General features: G+C 46.2%; 1 protein-coding gene across 3 annotated transcripts; it reads left to right on the top strand.

Moving 5' to 3' along the window:
- The first annotated feature begins 997 nt into the window (after nucleotides 1-997).
- Nucleotides 998-26,308, top strand: LOC106577423 (dihydropyrimidinase-related protein 2). 3 transcript variants are annotated; one of them, XM_045701106.1, is made up of 14 exons: nucleotides 998-1,560; nucleotides 6,322-6,410; nucleotides 6,949-7,133; nucleotides 10,027-10,191; nucleotides 13,286-13,347; nucleotides 14,395-14,475; nucleotides 15,043-15,111; nucleotides 18,874-18,994; nucleotides 19,171-19,327; nucleotides 20,610-20,751; nucleotides 21,108-21,278; nucleotides 21,693-21,872; nucleotides 23,749-23,926; nucleotides 24,112-26,308. In XM_045701106.1, the coding sequence occupies exons 1-14, from the start codon at nucleotides 1,177-1,179 to the stop codon at nucleotides 24,201-24,203; spliced, it is 2,076 nt and encodes a 691-aa protein (XP_045557062.1). In that variant the 5' UTR covers nucleotides 998-1,176; the 3' UTR covers nucleotides 24,204-26,308. The 3 variants fall into 3 exon arrangements, with proteins under 3 accessions (XP_045557062.1, XP_045557063.1, XP_045557064.1); XM_045701107.1 differs by having other exon boundaries at nucleotides 1,000-1,560; nucleotides 23,749-23,920; XM_045701108.1 differs by lacking the exon at nucleotides 998-1,560 and adding an exon at nucleotides 2,087-2,432.
- Nucleotides 26,309-27,733: the final 1,425 nt, after the last annotated feature.

Genomic DNA, 27,733 nt, shown 5'->3' with positions numbered 1-27,733 from the left:
ATATTGAGCAATTACTGCCTGCCTTTTTTGTTAGCTGTTGAGGCTGTGTCTACATGACTCTAACCCTCACCTGAGATGTTTGAATAGTTAGGTTGTTTACACGGAAATGCTCATTATCAAATTATGTTTGAATGTTGTATGTCAGGGATAGGCAACTTTGATGGGGGTGGGGCCAAAAATGTTGATATCAGGACAAATTAGCAACAGCAAGCTACAGTAGCTAGCTAAATTGCCATAAATGTTTAATGCTTTTCGACCTGTCCATAAATTAATATAGTTGCTTCAGAGTTCGTTTTGATATTTCAACCTGCGTGTCCTGATCGTGTCTGTTGTGGACAAAATTAACATGCGCGCGATGACGCACGCGTACACACCCGGTCTTGCTGCAATTCTACACTTTGCCATGGGGCATAGAGAAAATGTTACAATCTTGAAGAAAGTTTGCTGCAATTTTGTTTCCCATGGGGCATTGAGAAGATTTAGCAATTTTATAACTCATTTCACGCAATTCTACTAATTTTTCCATTTGCAGAGAAATGTTGGCAGGTTTTTTTAATATAATATCTGCGTGACTAACAAAATCAGTGGTCGGATATTTGACCATGATTACTAGAAGTGTAGTCTAGCCAGCTAACTTAATCTTTCATGTAAAACCAGTCAACTGCGGCCCCGGGCCACGGGCAAAACACAACCTCATTCAGCGATAAGTGATCTGAGTGAGCATTCAAGTGTGTAGGCTAACTACCCACCCACCCCCATTCTCAGACATTGGTGAATTATTATTCAACAAATGACAAAGTATGTCATCGTTTCCATTACAGTAATCCGCGTCTCGGTGTGGAAGTTGAAGAATCCCCATTGGATTTCACTGATGGCGATGAGCCCATATCAACATTTCATGCGGATGTGAACAAGACCTCCCCTAGTTCCCCTAGTCGCCTGTCATATCTTTCTCCCAGTCAGAGTACTGTAGTGTGGTTATTTCAGCACCACGCCCCAGTGGACAGCTCCTCTCGTCACTTGACTAACCAAGTCCTCTGCTATAGTAAGGCTACTTAAAAGGGGAATTAACTCCTAGGTTTTACTTGGGTAGAAGTACCTTTTTTGGTCTACTTTGGATATTTTTCACAAACTTTTACATTTCTTTCTTTCTGAGAATAAGAATAGTTATTGGCCATGGCAGAGAGGAAACTTCTCCCAAGAGATAGTGACGATGAAGGGTCGTTGCTGTCTAGACTGGGGACAGACAGCCCGAAACCCAGAGTAAAATTCGGCGGCATGTTCTGCAACGTGGAAGGCGCTTATGAGAATAAAACTTTACATTTTGAGTCGTACAACAGCAGCCCCCAGTCTGTGAGACGACACGTTAAGATTAAGAACGAGGAGAAATGCTGGTCGGATACTTTCAGTGACACCGGGAGTGTGAGTAACTTCTCGTCGGTCAGTGAGACCAGACCAAGTGGAAACAGAGCAGTTGTGGCTGAAACCGGCTCCTCGCGGGGTCAAATCGTTTACCAGACTGGATCTGGACACAACAGTGAGCACAATGGAAAACAGGAGGTAAATCTGCACCTCATAGATGTATTTTCCCCAGTGGAAGATATTTTATATTGTGCGGTGCCTGAATTGACAACATGTCAAATGTCTATTTACAAATCAGATATATTTTTCTCCATGTTTTGAACTTATATCTGTATTGAGTAAGTTAACCTAACACAATCTTAATTGATATGTAATTCATTGATCAAGTCTAGCCCATGCAATGTTTAGCCTATAGGAGCTGTCCCAACGGGCATGGTATTGAAATGACCATTATTCTGCCCATTGGTTGCCCATGGCCATAAGAAAGAGATTTCACATTTTTATCTGTGATTTCAACAGCTGGCTACTCCCACTCATAATAGGCCCGGAGTTTTATCAAGAACATGAGTTTTAAGTGTCCACTAAATTATTGTGGTTGTGTAGGGCAAAAGGCTCCCTGCCTGCCAGGCTGTCTGCCTAGCCCCCATTAGCGGTAGGATGTGTGATGCCAGCCATTAGCGGTAGGATGTGATGTGTCTGGAATATTAAACTAGCAGATGGTGCGCTAGGCAGCCGGATGTATTGTTGAAGGGAGGGCTCTGACTGGTGCGCGACAGCACTAACAAAGTAATAGTAACCTACAACATATTGTTTCGAGTATTCTGTCGGTATATTCCTGTATTCACACGATCTGACCAGTAGGATAGTGTAAATTAGACTACAGAAATTGTCTCCGGCGGATTTTAAAGCGAGGAAATAGGCTACCAAGCCGTGATAAATCCGTGTCTCGTGTTCTTTGAAACGTCGGGAATCAAAGCGCTGCCTCCCAGTGAACCGCTACACCGGCCGGCATGTCTTACCAAGGCAAGAAGAACATTCCCCGTTTGTCGGTAGGCACTCCTCGTTCATCGGTAGGTATATACGTTGTCGCCCCACACACCGGTATTATTTATCGATTGCAAAGACAAAATGGTAACCTAAATGGTGTGATAAATCGTATTTGAATAATCTTTCTTCTATACACCCCTCACACGCACGCAACAACCGGCTACTGCTTTAGCCTTCAGACTTCACAATGTCAAAGCCCAAACAAGATACTCTCTTGGCATCGAATGTCTATTCCGTCCTGGTTATGTCATGACGTTTTCTTGAACGCTGCAAATAAAATGAAAACATACATATAATGTAGGCTAACAATACATTGTAGTGAATTGACCATGGCGGCGGCCTCTATGGAATGATCAGAGAGCTGTCTCGCATTGTCGCATGTCCCCACATTTCAGTCAGTGATTTGAGTGACTGACATGCAGGATCCGGCTAAATAATATATTTGAATTGCGTATAATATCGTCCAATAAATGTTTTCCATTGAAAAGACTCAACAAAGATCTCAAATGTCTCAGAGATGCATTTCTAAGTGCCCATGACAGCCTATATCGTTAACCATCAAACCATGGACATCTTGCAGCCTAAACGGTCTGTCTGAGTCTCCGAAAGCCTCTATGTCTCCTGCTATTAAGGGTTTCCCCTTGTCGTTAAAACGGGACAGATTCATCCATGCGGAGGAAGGGAGCACAGTTGAACGCTATAGCAACGGAGACAGGGCGTAGTTAGCGAGGCCACATTGAATCCTATTTTCTTCCGGGCAATTTGACTGTACAGCCTACAGTACAGGGCCGCTCCTTTAACCAGCATGACCCACATTCTCCTCCTTTGGAATTATTCTCCCCAGCAGTTGAATATGAAGCCATTAGAAAGGCTACATGACTAAAATCAATACAGAGGTTAAGACTGTCATAATTCCTAACTGTAACCAGAAGACCAGTGTGAGAGAAATGATAACTGTTCCCTGGAACACTCTTTCTGTATGGGAGCCACTGATGTTAGCTTACTGTCTGTTCTTCTGGGGTGGTGTCTGCCTGTCTATCTGCCTGTCTCTCTCTCTGTTTGTCATTCTGTGTCTCTACCTGCCTGCATGTTTGCCTGTCTGCCCGTACGCCCATGTGTCTGTATGTCCGTCTGTCCATCCATCAGTCTGTCTACCAGCCACATTCTAAAAAAAATCTGCATTAAAAACAACACAGCACAGGGTAAAAATCAGACAATACACATGGTATTATTTTTGACCCAGCCAGTTGAGCACTTAGTTGGGTTATTGAGCTACAACCCACTGGGTCAGATCAGAAGACTGGAGGCATGGATTAGTAGGGGCGTGGCTTTCAGATTGTTATTTTAGGCCACCCGTGAGAGTAAACATCATTCCGATCATCTGTTCTGTTGTGTTGTCTACACGTATTTAGGTTAAGCACTGACACTTTTGTAGTTTAACGAGACTTACACAAAATGAGTGCCACAGGTGCATATGCATATCCCAATGTTGGGATAGTTACCACTTCGTTATGATATTTAAATAATCATGTTATTAACTGTATATTAAAATATGTAATGTTCAAAAAATATTGAAGGACATTTTTAATTAGCAGTGTACAAAACATAACATGATGAACAGGAATGACATTTACTCTCTCGGAATGGTCAACAAGACCTATCTGAAAGCCACGCCCCCAATAGGCCATACTTCCTGAAAATAGCATGACAATAAAAACCCATTCGATGGTTAAATTAACCCATGTTTAGGTAATCCAAAGGCATGGCCTATTAGGGAGGCATGGCTTTCAGAGTTATTTTTGACCACCCGTAAGAGTAAATGTCATTCTTATTCGTCATGTTGAGTTTGTACACTGCAAATTTCAATTATCCTTCAATATTTTTGCCTAATACATATTTTATTATACATTTCATTACATTATTATTTAAATATTTGAACAAGTCCTTAACAAGCCATAGGCATTTTAAGGACCTCACTCTTGTGTAAGCCTTATTAAAGCTTCAGAAGTGTCAGTGCTCAACATTAACACGTGTTGACAAGACAACATAACAGATGAACTGGAATGACATTTACTCTCCTAGTGTTCTGATCTGACCTGATGGATCACAGCTCAGGAACCCAGCATCAACAACCCAACCTGTTTCTTCTTAAAGAAAACAATGGGGTTTTTGTGACCCAACTAGCTGGGTCAATATAACCCAACGTGTGTTCTGTCCAATATTTACCCAAATTGAGTTGTTTTTATCTCAGCTATTTTTAGAGTGCAATGTTTTTTTTGTCAACCAGCAGCAGAAGTAACTCTGAACCTAAACTGTGTAGTCCTAGAGTGTACTGTAGAGCCACATCCCTCTGGTGTCATGGCTGTCTGTTGATCTGTCACTTTACATTATGGCTTCACTGTTGTCTTTCCCAGCAGGGTCTCTCTGCCCCTAAACTCACTGAGAACCTGTCTGTCTGTCTGTCTGTCTGTCTGTCTGTCTGTCTGTCTGTCTGTCTGTCTGTCTGTCTGTCTGTCTGTCTGTCTGTCTGTCTGTCTGTCTGTCTGTCTGTCTGTCTGTCTGTCTGTCTGTCTGTCTGTCTGTCTGTCTGTCTGTCTGTCTGTCTGTCTGTCTGTCCAAGCAGGGTCTCTCTACATCTAAACTCACTGAGAACCTCGTTGTTAACAGGGTCTCTCTACATCTACACTCACTGAGAACCTCATTGTTAACAGGGTCTCTCTGCCCCTAAACTCACTGAGAACCTCATTGTCGAACCCCGCTCTCTCCATCCACTGGTAAAGGATCCACCACTGCTAGGTCTATGGATCAGCTAGTTTACATCAGGCCTATATTATAATATTGTATTAGTGCTTACTAAAGCATTGTGCTACTGTTTATACACACTATGTTCACTCCCCGTTGACTTTGTCCTATGACTGATGTGATCATAGTGTAAACTGAGTGCAAGGTGGCAGCAGCAGAGGTACTAGCTGGCAGAGGAACAGCCTTTAGAGAGGGCATTGTAGTTCCCTCCTTCTCCCCTCATTTGAGACCCCCTTGCCAAGGGAGAGGAGAGAGGGGAGGGGAGAGAGTGACTAGGGCTAGAGCTGGGGGAGAAGGGAGAGGAGAGAGGGGAGGGGAGAGAGTGACTAGGGCTAGAGCTGGGGGAGCAGGTGGAGGAGAGAGGGGAGGGGAGAGAGTGACTAGGTCTAGAGCTGGGGGAGAAGGGAGAGGAGAGAGGGGAGGGGAGAGAGTGACTAGGGCTAGAGCTGGGGGAGAAGGGAGAGGAGAGAGGGGAGGGGAGAGAGTGACTAGGGCTAGAGCTGGGGGAGAAGGGAGAGGAGAGAGGGGAGGGGAGAGAGTGACTAGGGCTAGAGCTGGGGGAGAAGGGAGAGGAGAGAGGGGAGGGGAGAGAGTGACTAGGGCTAGAGCTGGGGGAGAAGGGAGAGGAGAGAGGGGAGGGGAGAGAGTGACTAGGGCTAGATGAAACAAACACACAAACACACACACACACACACACACACACACACACACACACACACACACACACACACACACACACACACACACACACACACACACACACACACACACACACACACACACACTGTAATAATTAGAGATATTTATGATTAGAATACATTAGCTTTCATTTCCACTTCTCTTCTCATGGCTCATTGATGTTTAAACCTTTCTTGAACCTTTGGCCTTTCTTGAACTAACACTTGTCTTGTCTTAGCAGCACTGACCCTACTGATAGCTGCTTTATTACACTTGACTTTATGTGACTGAGATATGTGGTTGTCTCCCCAAGCTACCTCCAGGTGAATGTACTGACTGTTAGTTCTTCTGGATAAGAGTGTGTGTTAAATGACTAACATGTAAATGTGTGTTTGTGTTCCTCACTGCTGTTGATGATCCCTGTGTCTCCAGACGGATCGCCTCATTATCAAAGGAGGAAAGATCGTTAATGACGACCAGTCTTTCTACGCAGACGTCTATGTGGAGGATGGGACCATCAAGTAAGATGTTACTGTTAACACACACACAGATACACAGACACACACACACAGACAGATTGACACACACAGACACACACACAGACACACACACAGACACACACAGACAGATTGACACACACACACAGACACACACACAGACACACACACAGACAGATTGACACACAGACAGATTGCACACACACACACACAGACACACAGACAGATTGACACACACACACAGACACACAGACAGACAGATTGAGACACATACATACAGACAAAGACACAGACAGAGACACAGAGGCAGACAGACATATAGACACAAACAGACGGAGAGGCAGACAGACATATAGACACAGGCAGACATACAGGCAGACAGAGAGGCAGACGGACATATAGACACAGGCAGACAGAGAGGCAGACAGAGAGGCAGACAGACATAGACACAGGCAGACAGACAGAGAGGCAGACAGAGAGGCAGACAGATACACACACAAACTGTTGTTGCTGTTAAAATGTGACCATTGTCCTGTACCATGGCCTGTGTCCTCCTCACCAGGCAGATTGGTGAGAACCTTTTAGTTCCAGGAGGGGTGAAGACGGTTGATGCCTACGGACACATCGTGATCCCCGGGGGCGTCGATGTGAACACCAGCCTCCAGACCTCCCAGCTGGGCATGAGCCCTTCAGATGACTTCTACCACGGGACCAAGGCTGCCCTGGCAGGGGGCACCACCATGATCAGTAGGGTTCCTCTATTATACTGCTGACCCTAACCCTAACTAACCTTAACTAAACCTATAGCACTGAGGGAGAGATCTAACAGTATAGTCTTTCTAGTCCACAGAGATAATATATTATACAGCACTGAGGGAGAGATAGAGAGATCAAACACTTATAGAGTCTTTCCAGTCCACAGAGATGATATATTATATAGCACTGATGGAGAGATAGAGAGATCTAACACTTATAGAGTCTTTCTAGTCCAGAGAGTTAATATATTATATAGCACTGAGTAAGAGGTAGATCTAGTAGAGGGAGATTGACAGAGAGGCTTTGAACAGAGGGAGGAGGGGGGTGGTAAAGGGAGAGAGAGGTGATATAGGGAGAGGGAGGGAGGTGGTACAGGGAGAGGGATGGAGGGAGGTGGTACAGGGAGAGGGATGGAGGGGGGTGGTACAGGGAGAGGGATGGAGGGAGGTGGTACAGGGAGAGGGATGGAGGGAGGTGGTACAGGGAGAGGGATGGAGGGAGGAGGAGTTGGTACAAGGGAGAGGGATGGAGGGAGGTGGTACAGGGAGAGGGATGGAGGTAGGTGGTACAGGGAGAGGGATGGAGGGAGGTGGAACAGGGAGAGGGATGGAGGGAGGAGGAGTTGGTACAGGGAGAGAGAGGGAGGAAGGTGGAACAGGGAGAGAGAGGGAGGGAGGTGGTACAGGGAGAGGGATGGAGGTGGTACAGGGAGAGGGATGGAGGGAGATGGTACTGGGAGAGGGACGGAGGGAGGTGGTACAGGGAGCGGGATGGAGGGAGGTGGTACAGGGAGAGGGATGGAGGGAGGTGGTGCAGGGAGAGGGATGGAGGGAGGAGGAGTTGGTACAGGGAGAGGGAGGGAGGAAGGTGGAACAGGGAGAGAGAGGGAGGGAGGTGGTACAGGGAGAGGGATGGAGGGAGGTGGTACAGGGAGAGGGAGGGAGGTGGTACAGGGAGAGGGATGGAGGTGGTACAGGGAGAGGGATGGAGGGAGATGGTACAGGGAGAGGGATGGAGGGTGGTGGTACAGGGAGAGGGATGGAGGGAGGTGGTACAGGGAGAGGGAGGGAGGGAGGAGGTACAGGTAGAGGGATGGAGGGAGGTGGTGCAGGGAGAGGGATGGAGGGAGGTGGTACAGGGAAAGGGAGGGAGGTGGTACAGGGAGAGGGATGGAGGGAGGTGGTACAGGGAGAGGGATGGAGGGAGGTGGTACAGGGAAAGGGAGGGAGGTGGTACAGGGAGAGGGATGGAGGGAGGTGGTACAGGGAGAGGTATGGAGGGAGGTGGTACAGCGAGAGGGATGGAGGGAGGTGGTACAGGGAGAGGGATGGAGGGAGGTGGTACAGGAACAGGGAGGGAGGGAAGTGGTACAGGGACAGGGAGGGAGGGAGGTGGTACAGGGAGAGGGATGGAGGGAGGAGGAGATGGTACAGGGACAGGGAGGGATGGAAGTGGTACAGGGACAGGGAGGGAGGGTGGTGGTACAGGGAGAGGGATGGAGGGAGGTGGTACAGGGAGAGGATGGAGGGATCAGAACAGAGGGAGACAATTTGTGTTTCTTTGTGCAGCGAGTGAGACAGGCTGAGAGGGAATCTCTCTGAGCGGTTAGAGACGGGGGGGGAGAAAAAGGGGTAGACGGAGGAGAGCTGGAGGAGGGGAGAGCATGTCTGAGTGCTGCAGTTAGAACATCTGAAACAGGGTCACGCTAACCCAGCCTGTCAGAGAGACTTTACTCTGAACTCTTTACCCTGAAACTGTCCTCCAGCTCCTATTGGATCTGCGTAAACAGCAGCACAGACCCCCATAGGGCTGTTATGTGAGCTGTGTTGTTAGGGATGTAACATTGGAGGCAATATCAGTCTGATGTTTTTAATGGCTACTTTTGTGACTTTGCGTCGTCTACGTTATTCATGGGTCGTTATTGATCTTGATAGAAAGAAACTGTGTTGACAGGAGTTGAAGTCCTCTGCTCAGTGTATGGTTTCCTCTCTCCCCTGTTAGTCCCATAGCTGACCTGGTCCTCTTCTTCTCTCCTGTCCTATAGCTGACCTGGTCCTCTTCTTCTCTCCTGTCCTATAGTTGACCTGGTCCTCTTCTTCTCTCAGGTCCTATAGTTGATCTGGTCCTATTCTTCTCTCCTGTCCTACAGTTGACCTAGTCCTCTTCTTCTCTCCTGTCCTATAGTTGACCTGGTCCTCTTCTTCTCTCAGGTCCTATAGTTGATCTGGTCCTCTTCTTCTCTCCTGTCCTATAGTTGACCTGGTCCTCTTCTTCTCTCCTGTCCTATAGTTGACCTGGTCCTCTTCTTCTCTCCTGTCCTATAGTTGACCTGGTCCTCTTCTTCTCTCCTGTCCTATAGTTGACCTGGTCCTCTTCTTCTCTCAGGTCCTATAGTTGATCTGGTCCTCTTCTTCTCTCCTGTCCTATAGTTGACCTGGTCCTCTTCTTCTCTCAGGTCCTATAGTTGATCTGGTCCTATTCTTCTCTCCTGTCCTACAGTTGACCTAGTCCTCTTCTTCTCTCAGGTCCTATAGTTGATCTGGTCCTATTCTTCTCTCCTGTCCTACAGTTGACCTAGTCCTCTTCTTCTCTCAGGTCCTACAGTTGATCTGGTCCTATTCTTCTCTCCTGTCCTACAGTTGACCTAGTCCTCTTCTTCTCTCAGGTCCTATAGTTGATCTGGTCCTCTTCTTCTCTCCTGTCCTACAGTTGACCTGGTCCTATTCTTCTTTCCTGTCCTATAGTTGACCTGGTCCTCTTCTTCACCCCTGTCTTATAGTTGATCTGGTCCTCTTCTTCTCTCCTGTCCTATAGTTGATCTGGTCCTCTTCTTCTCTCCTGTCCTATAGTTGACCTGGTCCTCTTCTTCTCTCCTGTCCTCTAGTCGACCATGTGGTCCCTGAGCCTGGTGCCACCCTCCTGGGGGCCTACGACCAGTGGAAGGACATAGCAGACAGGGGGTCCTGCTGTGATTACTCTCTCCACATGGACATCACCCGCTGGCACGACGGACTCTTTGAAGAGATGGAGAGCCTGGTGAAGGATAAAGGTATTGTTTCAGGATGTTCAGGATCTGCCTGTGTCTGTCTTCAAATCTCAATCTGTCTGACACAAAACCACCCAATATGACTCTTCAATCGTTTCCCTACACTATAACTACTAGGTGAGAATACATTAGATGATATTACCAAAAATAACTTTGAAAGGGGTAATGTCCAGCTGTTAATGGTGTTGTGGGTGAACCCCAAGGAAACACAACGGGGTCATGTCCAGCTGTTAATGGTGTTGTGGTAATGTGTCTGATACCCTGCTGTTAATGGTGTTGTGGTAATGTGGCTGATACCCTGCTGTTAATGGTGTTGTGGTAATGTGGCTGATACCCTGCTGTTAGGAGAATACAGTGGTGTAGTTTTACTTTCAATCCCCCATGAAGAGCTGCTTTTTGCTGCTCTGCCTCCCTCATGTCAATGCCACACACACACACACACACACACACACACACACACACACACACACACACACACACACACACACACACACACACACACACACACACACACACACACACACACACACACACACACACACACACACACACACTCACATTTCCTTGTTTTAGACATCACAGAGAGCAGGCATGGCTTTGGGGTAACTGCGTGTTAGTCTTAGACATTAGGAGGTCACAGCGTGGCTGAGAGAGTCTGCATGTTTCTGAGATGCCGTGCAGCTAGACGATTACTGCAGGTGACAACACAACACTAGAGACACATACTGTACATGAGATGATGCTCACACTCACTAATCCACACAGACAGCCAGGCAGCCCACCAACTCTCTCTCACCCAGCTGACCTACACTCACTAATCCACACAGACAGCCAGGCAGCCCACCAACTCTCTCTCACCCAGCTGACCTACACTCACTAATCCACACAGACAGCCAGTCAGCCCACCAACTCTCTCTCACCCAGTTGACCTACACTCACTAATCCACACAGACAGCCAGGCAGCCCACCAACTCTCTCTCACCCAGCTGACCTACACTCACTAATCCACACAGACAGCCAGGCAGCCCACCAACTCTCTCTCACCCAGCTGACCTACACTCACTAATCCACACAGACAGCCAGGCAGCCCACCAACTCTCTCTCACCCAGCTGACCTACACTCACTAATCCACACAGACAGCTAGTCAGCCCACCAACTCTCTCTCACCCAGCTGACCTACACTCACTAATCCACACAGACAGCCAGGCAGCCCACCAACTCTCTCTCACCCAGCTGACCTACACTCACTAATCCACACAGACAGCCAGGCAGCCCACCAACTCTCTCTCACCCAGCTGACCTCACACTCACTAATCCACACAGACAGCCAGTCAGCCCACCAACTCTCTCTCACCCAGCTGACCTCTCACACTCACTAATCCACACAGACAGCCAGGCAGCCCACCAATTCTCTCTCACCCAGATGACCTACACTCACTAATCCACACAGACAGCCAGGCAGCCCACCAACTCTCTCTCACCCAGCTGACCTACACTCACTAATCCACACAGACAGCCAGTCAGCCCACCAACTCTCTCTCACCCAGCTGACTCTCACACTCACTAATCCACACAGACAGCCAGGCAGCCCACCAACTCTCTCTCACCCAGCTGACCTACACTCACTAATCCACACAGACAGCCAGTCAGCCCACCAACTCTCTCTCACCCAGCTGACTCTCACACTCACTAATCCACACAGACAGCCAGTCAGCCCACCAACTCTCTCTCACCCAGCTGACCTCTCACACTCACTAATCCACACAGACAGCCAGGCAGCCCACCAATTCTCTCTCACCCAGCTGACCTACACTCACTATTCCACACAGACAGCCAGGCAGCCCACCAACTCTCTCTCACCCAGCTGACCTACACTCACTAATCCACACAGACAGCCAGGCAGCCCACCAACTCTCTCTCACCCAGCTGACCTCTCACACTCACTAATCCACACAGACAGCCAGTCAGCCCACCAACTCTCTCTCAACCAGCTGACCTCTCACACTCACTAATCCACACAGACAGCCAGGCAGCCCACCAACTCTCTCTCACCCAGCTGACCTCTCACACTCACTAATCCACACAGACAGCCAGTCAGCCCACCAACTCTCTCTCACCCAGCTGACCTACACTCACTAATCCACACAGACAGCCAGTCAGCCCACCAACTCTCTCTAACCCAGCTGACCTCTCACACTCACTAATCCACACAGACAGCCAGTCAGCCCACCAACTCTCTCTCACCCAGCTGACCTACACTCACTAATCCACACAGACAGCCAGTCAGCCCACCAACTCTCTCTAACCCAGCTGACCTCTCACACTCACTAATCCACACAGACAGCCAGTCAGCCCACCAACTCTCTCTCACCCAGCTGACCTACACTCACTAATCCACACAGACAGCTAGTCAGCCCACCAACTCTCTCTCACCCAGCTGACCTTCACACTCACTAATCCACACAGACAGCCAGTCAGCCCACCAACTCTCTCTCACCCAGCTGACCTACACTCACTAATCCACACAGACAGCCAGTCAGCCCACCAACTCTCTCTCACCCAGCTGACCTACACTCACTAATCCACACAGACAGCCAGTCAGCCCACCAACTCTCTCTCACCCAGCTGACCTCTCACACTCACTAATCCACACAGACAGCCAGTCAGCCCACCAACTCTCTCTCACCCAGCTGACCTACACTCACTAATCCACACAGACAGCCAGTCAGCCCACCAACTCTCTCTCACCCAGCTGACCTACACTCACTAATCCACACAGAGAGCCAGTCAGCCCACCAACTCTCTCTCACCCAGCTGACCTACACTCACTAATCCACACAGACAGCCAGTCAGCCCACCAACTCTCTCTCACCCAGCTGACCTACACTCACTAATCCACACAGACAGCAAGTCAGCCCACCAACTCTCTCTCACCCAGCTGACCTCTCACACTCACTCATGCACTCACACACACACAACCACACAATCAGGAGCGCACAGACATATACACACAACTGCACATGCCTGTGATTTTCAAATACGAGAAATTCAATTCCTTGAAATCGTTTGAAATATGTTATGTTTGAATTTTTCCAGGAGTCAATTCCTTCTTGATCTTCATGGCTTACAAGGACAAATTCCAGAGCTCAGATAGTCAGGTAAGTTTGATTTCTTCAAACAATTTATTCAGACGTCTCTAAAATGTAATGTAAACAGTAACCTTGGGTGTTTCTCAATATGCATACTACCGTGCTCCATACTCTCATGCTCCCAGTGTATTTTCCGAGGACGTTCTCTTGAGTAAAACATTCCATTTGAGCAGCACTCCCCCTACTGTATTACCTCACTCTGAGCAGCACTCCCCCTACTGTACTACCTCACTCTGAGCAGCACCCCCCCTACTGTATTACCTCACGCTGAGCAGCACTCCCCCTACTGTATTACCTCACGCTGAGCAGCACTCCCTCTACTGTATTACCTCACGCTGAGCAGCACTCCCCCTACTGTATTACCTCACGCTGAGCAGCACTCCCTCTACTGTATTACCTCACGCTGAGCAGCACTCCCCCTACTGTATTACCTCACGCCGAGCAGCACTCCCCCTACTGTATTACCTCACGCTGAGCAGCACTCTCCTTACTGTATTACCTCACACTGAGCAGCACTGCCCCTACTCCCCCTACTGTATTACCTCACGCTGAGCAGCACTCTCCCCACTGTATTACCTCACGCTGAGCAGCACTCTCCCCACTGTATTACCTCACACTGAGCAGCACTCTCCTCTACTGTATTACCTCACACTGAGCAGCACTCTCCCTAGTGTATTACCTCACGCTGAGCAGCACTCCCTCTACTGTATTACCTCACGCTGAGCAGCACTTCCCCTACTGTATTACCTCACGCTGAGTAGCACTCCCTCTACTGTATTACCTCACGCTGAGCAGCACTTTCCCTACTGTTTTACCTCACTCTGCACCTCCACATTCGCTGAATCTTCGTCCAGCCAGGACAATGGCAACAATAGAGACCAAACAAGAGAACGTACTCAAGAGAACGCATTTAGAGCATGAGAGTATGGAGCACGGTAGTATGCATTTTGAGAAACACCCATACTCTGACCCTCCCGTTCTCCAATTTGCGTTCTCGGAGCACGGTGGTATGCATTTTGAGAAACACCCCTTGTTTTTATCTCTTTCCCATGCCAGATGTATGAGATTTTTGGTATCATTAGAGACCTGGGTGCCATCGCTCAGGTTCACGCTGAGAACGGAGACATCATTGACGAGGTAGGCTGCTGTACTGTTGACTTGAAAGACTTATTTTACTACTGGCCTTTGACAGTGACTGTGCATATCTCTCCTTGGCAAAGGACATCTTCAGTTGCCATATTTCCCCTTCTATCTATATAGGAGCAGAATAAACTGCCGTCTTTGATTGGACCATGTGAAGTGTAGTTTCCGTGTTTCCCCTTCGATCTATATAGGAGCACAATAAACTGCCGTCTTTGATTGCACCATGTGAAGTGTAGTTTCCGTCTTTCCCCTTCTATCTATATAGGAGCAGAATAAACTGTCGTCTTTGATTGCACCATGTGAAGTGTAGTTTCTGTCTTCCCCCTTCTATCTATATAGGAGCAGAATAAACTGCCGTCTTTGATTGCACCATGTGAAGAGTAGTTTCCGTCTTTCCCCTTCTATCTATATATGAGCAGAATAAACTGTCGTCTTTGATTGCACCATGTGAAGTGTAGTTTCTGTCTTCCCCCTTCTATCTATATAGGAGCAGAATAAACTGTCGTCTTTGATTGGACCATGTGAAGTGTAGTTTCCGTCTTTCCCCTTCTATCTATATAGGAGCAGAAGCGACTACTGGAGCTGGGGATCACTGGGCCTGAGGGACATGTGCTGTGTCACCCAGAGGAGGTAGGGACTTTCTGTCTCTGTATAAACAATAGCCTCATTTACATGATCACACTACAGTATGTTGTTATGAGCCAGTGATACTGTTAGTGCCAGAGTGGTTTGAAACCGGGAGACTAGACATGCCATTGCTTGTTGAAAATAGCTTGTGGATGAATTTACCACTCTCCCATTGATGCAATAATGGAAATGAGACTGAATATTGTAATCTCAATCAATCAATCAATCAATCAATCAAATGTATTTTATTAAAGCCCTTTTTACTTCAGCTGTAGTCACAAAGTGCTAAAACTCCAAACAGCAAGCAATGTTGATGTAGAAGCATGGTGGCTAGGAAAAACTCTCTAAATAGGCAGGAACCTACGAAGAAACCTAGAGAGGAACCAGGATCCGAGGAGTGGACAGTCCTCTTTTTACATTTTTTTTTGTATCTTTATTTAACTAGGCAAGTCAGTTAAAAACATATTCTTATTAACAATGACGGGCTACCAGAAGGCAAAAGGCCTCCTGCGGGGACGGGGGCTGGGATTAAAAATAAATAAAATCTAAATATAGGGCAAAACACACATCACGACAAGAGGGACAACACAACACTACATAAGAGAGACCTAAGACAACAACATAGCAAGGCAGCAACACATGACAACACAGCATGGTAGCAACACAACATGACAACAACATGGTAGCAACACAACATGGTACAAATATTATTGGGCACAGACAACAGCACAAAGGGCAAGAAGGTAGAGACAACAACACATCACGCCAAGCAGCCACAACTGTCAGTAAGAGTGTCCATGATTGAGTCTTTGAATGAAGAGATTGAGATAAAACTGTCCAGTTTGAGTGTTTGTTGCAGCTCGTTCCAGTCGCTAGCTGCAGTGAACTGAAAAGATGAGTGACCTAGAGATGTGTGTGCTTTGGGGACCTTTAACAGAATGTGACTGGCAGAACGGGTGTTGTATGTGGAGGATGAGGGCTGCAGAAGATATCTCAGATAGGGGGAGTGAGGCCTAAGAGAGTTTTATAAATAAGCATCAACCAGTGGGTCTTGCGACGGGTATACAGAGATGACCAGTTTACAGAGGAGTATAGTGTGCAGTGATGTGTCCTATAAGGAGCATTGGTGGCAAATCTGATGGCCGAATAGTAAAGAACATCTAGCCGATCGAGAGCACCCTTACCTGCCGATCTATAAATTATGTCTCTGTAATCTAGCATGGGTAGGATGGTCATCTGAATCAGGGTTAGTTTGGCAGCTGAGGTGAAAGAGGAGTGATTACGATAGATGAAACCAAGTCTAGATTTAACTTTAGCCTGCAGCTTTAATATGTGCTGAGAGAAGGATAGTGTACCGTCTAGCCATACTCCCAAGTACTTGTATGAGGTGACTACCTCAAGCGCTAAACCCTCAGAGGTAGTAATCACACCGGTGGGGAGAGGGGCATTCTTCTTACCAAACCACATGACCTTTTGTTTTGGAGGTGTTCAGAACAAGGTTAAGGGTAGAGAAAGTTTGTTGGACACTAAGAAAGCTTTGTTGTAGAGCATTTAACAGTATAAGACTGTATCATCTGCATACAAATGTATGAAATAGCTTCCTACTGCCTGAGCTATGTTGTTGATGTAAATTGAGAAGAGTGTGGGGCCTAGGATTTTGAGAAGAGTGTGGGGCCTAGGATTGAGCCTTGGGGTACTCCCTTGGTGACAGGCAGTGGCTGAGACAGCAGATTTTCTGACTTTATACACTGCACTCTTTGAGAGTTATCCAACCAGGCCAAAGACCCCTCAGAGACACCAATTCTCCTTTGCCGGCCCACAAGAATGGAATGGTCTATCGTATCTAAAGCTTTGGCCAAGTCCATAAAAATAGTAGCACAATATTGCTTAGAATCAAGCGCAATGGTGACATCATTGAGGACCTTTAAGGTTGCAGTGACACATCCATAACCTGAACGGAAAGCAGATTGCATACCAGAGAGAATACTATAGACATCAAGAAAGCCAGTCAGTTCATTATTCATTTTTCCCCCAACACTATTGATAAACAGGGCAAAATAGAAATAGGCCTATAACAGTTAGGATCAGCTTGAACTCCCCCTTTAAATAAAGGACGTGCCGTGGCTGCCTTCCAAGCAATGGGAACCTCCCCAGAAAGGAGAGACAGGTTTAAAAGGTCAGAAATAGGCTTGGTGATGATGGGGCAGCAACCTTAAAGAAGAAAGGGTCTAAACCATCTGACACAGATGTTTTTTTGGAGGTCAAGTTTCAGGAGCTCTTTTAGCACCTCAGACTCAGTAACTGCCTACAGGGAGAAACTTTGTTGTGGGGCAGGGGAAAAAGAGGGAGGAGCATCGGGGATAGTCGCATTAGATGGGGTGGGAGATGGGACAAGGAAGCATGGCTGAGTCAAATAGGAATCCTGAAGTGGTGATTAAAGAGCTCAGCCATGTGCTTCTTGTCAGTAACAACCACATCATCAACATTAAGGGACATGGGCAGCTGTAAGGAGGAGGGTTTATTCTCCAGGTCTTTAACCGTTGTCCAGAACTTCTTGGGGTTAGACCCACAGAGAGAGAACTGCTCCCTAAAGTAACTAACTTTGCCCTTACGGATAGCCTGAGTGCACTTATTTCACATTTGCCTGAACAATAGCCAGTCAGCCTGAGTATGCGTGTGCTGAGCCTTTCGGATAGAGGTTGACTTTAACATAGACCACCTACTTTAGGAGAGCCAAGGTCATGGTCTGAGCATTTTTATTTGTTGATTTTTTTTTAAATCGAACCTTTATTTAACTAGGCAAGTCAGTTAAGAAAACATTCATTGACAGCCTACCCCGGCCAAACTCAGGCGACACTGGGCCAATTGTGTACCGCCCTATGGGACACCCAATCACGACCAGTTGTGATACAGCCTGGAATCGAACCAGGGTGTCTGTAGTGACGCCTTTAGCACTGAGATGCAGTGCCTTAAACCACTGCCCACTCGGGAGTGGTAGTGTTACTCAAGTGATTTGTGGTTGTCACTAGTTACCACAGCCACAAAGTCATAAACCTATTTCTACCATTTCTCTTCTCAAAATCTGATTTTAAACCTAAGCCTACACTCTTAGAAAAAAATGTTTTATCTAGAACCTAAAAGGGTTCTACAGCCATATAACTATTTTTGGTTCCAGGTAGAACCCTTTTGGTTCCAGGTAGAACCCTTTTCGGTTCCATGTAGAACCCTTTCTACAGAGGGTTTTACATGGAACCCAAAAGGGTTCTACCTGGAACCAAAAATAGTTATATGGCTGTAGAACCCTTTCTACAGAGGGTTTTACATGGAACCCAAAAGAGTTCTACCTGGAACAAAAAAAGGGTTCTACCTGGAATCAAAAAGTGTTCTCCTATGGACCCTTTTGGTGTGTAACCTGAATCCTAACCTTAACCACACTGCAAATCTTATGCCTAAACCTAACTTAAAATACATTTTAAAAAAATACGATATTGCCAATTTTGACTTTGTGGCTGTTGTAACTAGTGGAAATTGTGATTTGTGGCTGCAGGTAGTCTAGTGGTTAGAGCGTTGGGCCAGTAACCGAAAGGTTGCTATATTGAATCCCCGAGCTGACAAGGTAAAACTTAACTGCTGACAAGTCAGTTAACCCACTGTTCCTATGCCGTCATTGTAAATAAGAATTTGTTCTTAACTGACTTGCCTAGTTAAATAAAGATAAATGTTGGTTGAGGTGTTACAGTAAGGTGTTTAATTTGTGACCACTAGGTGGAGACAGAGGCAGTGTACCGGGCCATCACCATCGCCAAGCAGGCCAACTGTCCTCTCTACATCACTAAGGTGATGAGCAAGTCGGCTGCTGATGTCATTGCCAAGGCCAGGAAGAAGGGTGAGACTGGGTTTAGCGATTCAATAACAACTTTATTTAGAAATCATTTCTGTGTCATACATTCTTTGTTAACTTTGATGGCTAAACACATTTGTTGTTGACCTGGCAAAAATTTTCCTGAAAAACTGATATTTCTTGTACAAATGCCTCGTCTTTTTTCAATGGATGATTTTCAGGCATGGTGGTTTATGGCGAGCCAATCACAGCCAGCCTTGGGACAGATGGATCACACTATTGGAGTAAGAACTGGGCTAAGGCTGCAGCATTCGTCATGTCCCCGCCCCTCAGCCCAGACCCCAGCACCCCTGACTACCTCAACTCCCTGCTTTCCTGGTGAGAACACATAAGCTGTGTTTACACAGGCAGCCCCATTCTGATCTTTCACAATTATTGACAAAAGATCTGATTTGATTGGTCAAAAATACAATTTTGTGGCAAAAGATCAGAATTGTGTTGCCTGTGTAAACGCAGCCATAGAGACACAGACACTAGAATGAAGACAGAACATTTCTGAATTATATTTGAATTACTTTGTCTGCATCTAGCACATACTTCAAAGCTCTCACGGACACCATTGAAAGCTCTCACGGACACCATTGAAAGCTCTTACGGACACCGTTGAAAGCTCTCACGGACACCGTTGAAAGCTCTCACGGACACTGTTCCAAGCTCTCACGGACACTGTTGAAAGCTCTCACGGACACCGTTCAACAAAGAAAAAGTGGATTCACCCTAAAACAACCAGAAAACAGATTATTAATAAGTGAATCAGCTTCTGTGGTCTCAGTCATCCCTGATGGTGACTCACTGTGTTGTTCTCTCAGTCATCCCTGATGGTGACTCACTGTGTTGTTCTCTCAGTCATCCCTGATGGTGACTCACTGTGTTGTTCTCTCAGTCATCCCTGATGGTGACTCACTGTGTTGTTCTCTCAGTCATCCCTGATGGTGACTCACTGTGTTGTTCTCTTAGTAATCCCTGATGGTGACTCACTGTGTTGTTCTCTCAGTCATCCCTGATGGTGACTCACTGTGTTGTTCTCTTAGTCATCCCTGATGTCTTGGTCCACAGTGGTCTGACTGTCCTGTTGTCTTGGTCCACAGTGGTCTGACTGTCCTGTTGTCTTGTTCCACAGTGGTCTGACTGTCCTGTTGTCTTGGTCCACAGTGGTCTGACTGTCCTGTTGTCTTGGTCCACAGTGGTCTGACTGTCCTGTTGTCTTGGTCCACAGTGGTCTGACTGTCCTGTTGTCTTGGTCCACAGTGGTCTGACTGTCCTGTTGTCTTGGTCCACAGTGGTCTGACTGTCCTGTTGTCTTGGTCCACAGTGGTCTGACTGTACTGTTGTCTTGGTCCGCAGTGGTCTGACTGTCCTGTTGTCTTGGTCCACAGTGGTCTGACAGTCCTGTTGTCTTGGTCCACAGTGGTCTGACTGTCCTGTTCTCTTGGTCCACAGTGGTCTGACTGTCCTGTTCTCTTGGTCCACAGTGGTCTGACTGTCCTGTTTTCTTGGTCCACAGTGGTCTGACTGTCCTGTTCTCTTGGTCCACAGTGGTCTGACTGTCCTGTTTTCTTGGTCCACAGTGGTCTGACTGTCCTGTTGTCTTGGTCCACAGTGGAGACCTTCAGGTGACGGCCAGTGGCCACAGCACCTTCTCGACGGCCCAGAAGGCTGTTGGGAAAGACAACTTCACCCTCATCCCTGAGGGAACTAACGGCATCGAGGAGAGGCTAGCCATCGTCTGGGAGAAGGCTGTGGTATGTTATCTTTTGTTGTTTCGTTTTTAAAGGTTTATTTTTTTTTGCCGTTATATGCTTTACAGTGGGAAATAAAGAGTTTTTGCAGTTGGCCTGATTCAAGGCCATGCTGCAGCTCTATATATGACCTGGAGGCAGCAGTTTAGACAGCTAGACCACCGTAGGACACACCTGTTTCTGTTGTTGTTGTTACTTCTTCTTTTCCTTCTTCTTCTTCTTATTCTTTCTATTTTTCTCCTTCTTCACTGGTTTTCACAATGATGCGATATGTCTTTAACAGTAACGTCTTTGCATTGTTGTATAAAAGACAGCTCTTTCCTGATTGTGAAGAGGATGTTTTGTTCTGTATTCCCCAGGCGACAGGCAAGATGGATGAGAATGAGTTTGTTGCGGTGACGAGCACCAACGCTGCCAAGCTGTTCAACCTGTATCCTCGTAAAGGAAGGATTGCTGTGGGGTCAGACGCAGACATCGTGATCTGGAACCCCAAGGAGACCAAGACCATCTCAGCCACGACCCACGCACTGGTACACACACACACGCACGCACGCACGCACGCACGCACGCACGCACACACACACACACACACACACACACACACACACACACACACACTACTCTCTTTCACAGTCAACCTCCAGACATAATTCAGACAATCCTCCAATGTGTCTGTCTGTCTGTCTGTCTGTCTGTCTGTCTGTCTGTCTGTCTGTCTGTCTGTCTGTCTGTCTGTCTGTCTGTCTGTCAGGAAGGAGTTTTGTCTGTCTGACTGTGTCTGTCTGTCTGTCTGTCTGTCTGTCTGTCTGTCTGTCTGTCTGTCTGTCTGTCTGTCTGTCTGTCTGTCTGTCAGGAAGGAGTTTAGTCCGTCTGTAAGGGTGTGATAATGATGATATCATGTCTGAGCTGGATGTTCATTATTCTGTCCTTGTGTGTGTTTCCAGACAGTGGAGATAAACATCTTTGAGGGCATGGAGGTGCGGGGAGCCCCGGTGGTGGTGATCAGCCAGGGAAAGATCGTCCTGGAGGGGGGCAAGCTGAACGTCACAGAGGGCTCTGGACGCTTCGTACCCAGGAAAGCTTACCCTGACTACATCTACAAGAGGATAAAAGCACGCAGCAAGGTAAGAGAAGAAAGATGAAGGCTAACCAGGGTCAGAGCTAGGGGCTAACAACCAGCAGGGTAGGGGAAGAGAGGTGGAGGCTAACCGGGGTAAGAGCTAGCGGGTAAGGGCTAGCAGGGTAAGAGAAGAGAGATGAAGGCTAACCGGTGTAAGAGCTAGCGGGTAAGGGCTAGCAGGGTAAGAGAAGAGAGATGAAGGCTCTCCAGTGTAAGAGCTTGGGGCTAAGGGCTAGCAGGGTAAGAGAGGAGAGGTGATGCTAACCAGGGTAAGAGATAGCGGCTAAGGGCTAGCAGGGTAAGAGAAGAGAGATGATGGTTTACCAGGTCAAGAGCTAGGGGCTGACAACCAACAGGGTAAGAGAAGAGAGGTTATGGGTAACCAGGGTAAGAGCTAGGGGCTAAGGGCTAGCAGGGTAAGAGAATAGATATAAGGCTAACCAGGTTAAGAGCTAGGGGCTAACAACCAATAGGGTAAGAGAAGAAAGGTGAAGGCTAACCAGGGTAAGAGCTAGGGGGTAAGAGCCAGCAGGGTAGGAGAAGAGAGGTGATGACTAACCAGGGTAAGCAAGGTAATGCTTGCAGGGTAAAAGCACAGCAGGGTAGGAGCTAGCGGCTAATGCTAGCAGGGTAAGAGCTAGGGGCTAATGCTTGCAGGGTAAAAGCACAGCAGGATAAGAGCTGATGAGAAAATTGATTAGGTGGCCATGATGTAATGTGAACAGGTTGGGAATTGAATGGGCTAATGAGGAGAAAGATGTTCTGTCCAGATAGAGGAGCAGTAGGGGTGTTAAATGTCCTTGTCATTATCGTGTTGCAGATCTCACTTGAAGCAAGAGGGACATTTCATTGTCTTAAAGCTTTGCCACCATTCAGTTGTATAATTCCTCAAAGCCCGCAGCAGAGTAAGAGATAAAATCAGAGAACCAGTGAAGGGTAAGAACTGAGAGCTAAAGAGGAACAAGAACAATCCATCCCTAAATGACCCTGTCATTATCCTGTTGCAGAAGTCACCTAAAGCGAGAGGTAAACTTTACAGACAGAGGCCTGAAACTCTACCACATTAGGTTTTAAAGAAACTGTGCTTTTGAAGTGCACTTGTAGCAATTTAAACGCTAACGGCTAATGGCTAACGGCTAACGGCTAAGGGCTAATGGCTACGCAGAGTAACAGAGTGTGATAGTATAAAAGTCCATCGCAACTTGTGCTTTGACAAATGTGGCATAACTCTCTTCCCACCTTTTACTTACTGCATATTATACAGTAAATCACTTTTTAACAAGTGACCAAATTTTTATGATGAAGGCTACATTATCCTCTTAATTACATTATCCTTTACATGACATTCTCTCCAGATGGCTGACGATCTACATTATCCTAACATGACATTCTCTCCAGATGGCTGATGACCTACATTTAACAGGACATTCTCTCCAGATGGTTGATGTTCTACATGATCCTTTACATGACATTCTCTCCAGATGGCTGATGATCTACATTATCCTTAACATGATATTCTCCTCCCTCTCCAGATGGCTGGTGATTTACATTATCCTTTACATGACATTCTCTCCAGATGGTTGATGTTCTACATTACAAATTCTCTCAGATGGCTGTTCTACATTATCCTAAATGATACTCCTCCCTCTCCAGATGGCTGGTGATTTACATTATCCTTTACATGACATTCTCTCCAGATGGCTGACGACCTACATGATCCTTTACATGACATTCTCTCCAGATGGCTGACGATCTACATTATCCTTTACATGACATTCTCTCCAGATTGCTGATGTTCTACATTATCCTTTACATGACATTCTCTCCAGATGGCTGACGATCTACATTATCCTTTACATGATATTCTCCTCCCTCTTCAGATGGCTGATGCCCGTGGCGTCCCCCGAGGGAACTATGATGGACCGGTCCATGATGTCATCAGCATGACTAAGTCAGTGCCGGCCACTCCCTCCAGCAGGGGGCCCCAGTGCCCAGGGAAGGGCCCCCTCGGCCCCACCAGGAACCTGCACCAGTCTGGTTTCACCCTATCCGGTATGGGTAAGCTTCGTCTACTCTTTACTGGGTGTGGATGTTTCTCCTCACTTTTTTAATTGAACCTTTATTTATACAATGGTTATGTACAATGGTTATTTCAAATCCTAGTTATACTGCCTTACCCCTATCAGAACCCAAAATGTACTCAATTGTTTGTAACGGATCTTTGTTCTTGTTCTCCGATACAGGAACTCAGATTGACGATCACATCCCACGACGCTCAGCACAGAGGATCGTGGCGCCACCCGGTGGCCGCTCCAATATCACCTCCCTGTCGTGAACCTGGGAGCTCCTTGCTCCTCACGTCTGCTGTAGGGAGAAAGATAAATCAACTACTGTAGCAACAACCAACTACATCAATCAAAACAAATCTCACCTGGCTTCCAGAACTCAACTCAACAGTGAAACCTGAAAATGCAGTCTTCTTCTCAGATACAACTGTAAAATGGGATACAGCATAGAACTACATTTACCACTAGTAGTTACCAGTCATTGTATTTCTATGGTAGACACACCAACTGGTAAAACCCACCAACATAGTACTTTAATCTGTTATCCTTTATCAATATTGTGATCCATTCCTCAATCAATTTATCTCATCACCCTTCCTCAATCAATTTATCTCATCACCCATCAATAGTCAACTGTCCCTGTCAGATCTCCATAGCATGCACCTTAAACAGTCTCTGTCTCCTCAGATAACCATCTCTCTCTCATCTCCTCAGCTTCCCTATAGCTTTACTAACATGGTGATAAATGAGTCCTAGATGAAAGTAGTTCTCTTTAGACCACAGAATGCCTCTCAGCTCTCTCTCGTCGTAGTGATCCCTGCTTCTGCTTTCGCTTCAGTGCTTCTTAGAAGCTCTGTAGTTGAGTCCAACATGGAACTCTATTCCCTAGATAGTGCACTAGTGGACAAAAGTAGTGCACTATCTATGGAATAGAGTTCCATTTCAGACTAACGCGAACTTGTTGTCTCTCTCTGCTGTTATTTAGTCATGGCTGTAGGCTATTTAGGCTTCATTTTACCCTCTCTTACTGTTATGCATGACTTTTCCTCTTCATCGTTACTCATTACAAATACAACAAGGAAAAGAAGTGTGTATTACTGTTACTGTGAACAGACTGTAGGGACAGTCCTCTAGTCACACTTGTCTTTCTATTATTATGATGTTTTATCCCAGTGCAGGTGCGCTAACTTTGCTTCCATGGTATATTCAGTCAGTCAGAATAGGAACTTCACCAATCCTTCTAGTCAGTCAGTCAGAATAGGAACTTCACCAATCCTTCTATTCAGTCAGTCAGAATAGGAACTTCACCAATCCTTCTATTCAGTCAGTCAGAATAGGAACTTCACCAATCCTTCTATTCAGTCAGTCAGAATAGGAACTTCACCAATCCTTCTATTCAGTCAGTCAGAATAGGAACTTCACCAATCCTTCTATTCAGTCAGTCAGAATAGGAACTTCACCAATCCTTCTAGTCAGTCAGTCAGAATAGGAACTTCACCAATCCTTCTAGTCAGTCAGTCAGAATAGGAACTTCACCAATCCTTCTAGTCAGTCAGTCAGTCAGAATAGGAACTTCACCAATCCTTCTAGTCAGTCAGTCAGTCAGTCAGTCAGTCAGTCAGTCAGTCAGTCAGTCAGTCAGTCAGTCAAAATAAGAACTTCACCAATCCTTCTATTCAGTCAGTCAGAATAGGAACTTCACCAATCCTTCATGTCTATATAGGAGTTACAGGGAAGCACATATCATCTTTATACTGGATCTGTGTTTTTGTCTTTATGGCACAGCTATGTTCCACTGTCATTGTATGACTTTTATATTTTTGTATACAAAGACGAAACATCTGGTGCTTTGAAACCCTAGCCTGGTTAAGCCAGACTGAATGCCCCACTGACTTGGTGAAACAGAGCATAGCAGTCAGGATTCCAGGCTATTGAACACCCACGTTGTAGCCAAGCTACACAGGGATACGTGGAGCTGTGAACAATAAACAGTGGTTTTAAAAGTCTTTAGCTTTTTAAAACCTGACTCTTATTTGTAATGATTTCATTTAATTTCCTTTCTCTTTTGTAGACTTCATGTTTGTACTTTTACATGGTCCGGTTGAGAAAGTGGACTTTTATTTTGTCGCCCAAATAGACCAACAACATTAACGTTGTTCTTGTTCAAGTCTCTTGTTCAACAGTGTTGTACCTCGGTATACTCAGTCAGTCTTAAGAAAGGTTGTTTGCATTCGTTAAGTGGTCATATAAAAAAGGCAAATGAAGTGCTCTATTAAGTCTTTTTCTACTGTTTCTGTGTCCAATGGAAATATGATTTGTGTCCCGAAAGCTAATGTAAGCATGTCCTGAATAAAGTTTGAGGGGAAAAGTGTAATTGGTTTATATTTGTTATTTGTAATGACAATGTCATAACGTCTTATATACAGTTGAAGTCGGAAGTTTACATACACAGGTTGGAGTCATTAAAAGTCGTTTTTCAACCACTCCACAAATTTCTTGTTAACAAACTATAGTTTTGGCAAGTCGGTTAGGACATCTACTTTGTGCATGACATAAATAATTTTTCCAACAATTGTTTACAGACAGATTATTTCACTTATAATGCACTGTATCACAATTCCAGTGGGTCAGAAGTTTACATACACTAAGTTGACTGTGCTTTTAAACTGCTTGGAAAATTACAGTAAATGATGTCATGACTTTTGAAGCTTCTGATAGGCTAATTGACATCATTTGAGTCAATTGGATGTGTACCTTTGGATGTATTTCAAGGCCTACCTTCAAACCCAGTGCCTCTTTGCTTGACATCATGGGAAAATCAAAAGAAATCAGCCAAGACCTCAGAAAAAAATTGTAGACCTCCACAAGTCTGGTTCATCCTTTGGAGAAATTTCCAAATGCCTGAAGGTACCAAGTTCATCTGTACAAACAATAGTACGCAAGTATAAACACCATGGGACCACGCAGCTGTCATACCACTCAGGAAGGAGATGTGTTCTGTCTCCTAAAGATGAACTTACAACAGCAAAGGACCTTGTGAAGATGCTGGAGGAAACAGGTACAAAAGTATCTATATCCACAGTAAAACGAGTCCTATATCTACATAACCTGAAAGGCCGTTCAGCCAGAAATCAGCCACTGCTCCAAAACCGCCATAAAAAAGCCAGACTACGGTTTGCAACTGCACATGGGGATAAAGATCGTACTTTTTGGAGAAATGTCCTCTGTTCTGATGAAACAAAAATAGAACTGTTTGGCCATAATGGCCATCATTATGTTTGGAGGAAAAGGGGGAGGCTTGCAAGCTGAAGAACACCATCCCAACCGTGAAGCATGGGGGTGGCAGCATCATGTTGTGGGGGTGCTTTGCTGCAGGAGGGACTGGTGTACTTCACAAGATAGATGGCAGGAAAATTATGTGAATATATTGAAGCAACATCTCAAGACATCAGTCAGGAAGTAAAGCTTGGTCGCAAATGGATCTTCCAAATGGACAATGACCCCAAGCATACTTCCAAAGTTGTGGCAAAATGGCTTTAGGACAACAAAGTCAAGGTATTGGAGTGGCTGTCACAAAGCCCTGACCTCAATCCTTTAGACAATTTGTGGGCAGAACTGAAAAAGCGTGTGCGAGCAAGGAGGCCTACAAACTTGACTCAGTTACACCAGCTCTGTCAGGAGGAATGGGCAGTTAAACAATTTAAAGGCAATGCTATCAAATACTAAGTGAGTGTATGTGAACTTCTGACCCACTGGGAGTGTGATGAAAGAAATAAAAGCTGAAATAAATCATTCACTC

Source organism: Salmo salar, chromosome ssa18, assembly GCF_905237065.1.
Source record: "Salmo salar chromosome ssa18, Ssal_v3.1, whole genome shotgun sequence".
In the NCBI taxonomy this organism is placed as follows: Eukaryota; Metazoa; Chordata; class Actinopteri; order Salmoniformes; family Salmonidae; genus Salmo; species Salmo salar.
The sequence above is the reverse complement of the archived record's forward strand: the minus strand, read 5'-3'. Positions and strand labels throughout refer to the sequence as shown.

Coding starts and splice junctions, on each gene's coding strand:
- LOC106577423 (XM_045701106.1), top strand. CDS start 1,177: ATGGCAGAGAGGAAACTTCTCCCAAGAGATAGTGACGATGAAGGGTCG. Junction 6,411..6,948: donor GTGGAGGATGGGACCATCAA/GTAAGATGTTAC, acceptor CCTCCTCACCAG/GCAGATTGGTGAGAACCTTT. Junction 10,192..13,285: donor GAGCCTGGTGAAGGATAAAG/GTATTGTTTCAG, acceptor GAATTTTTCCAG/GAGTCAATTCCTTCTTGATC.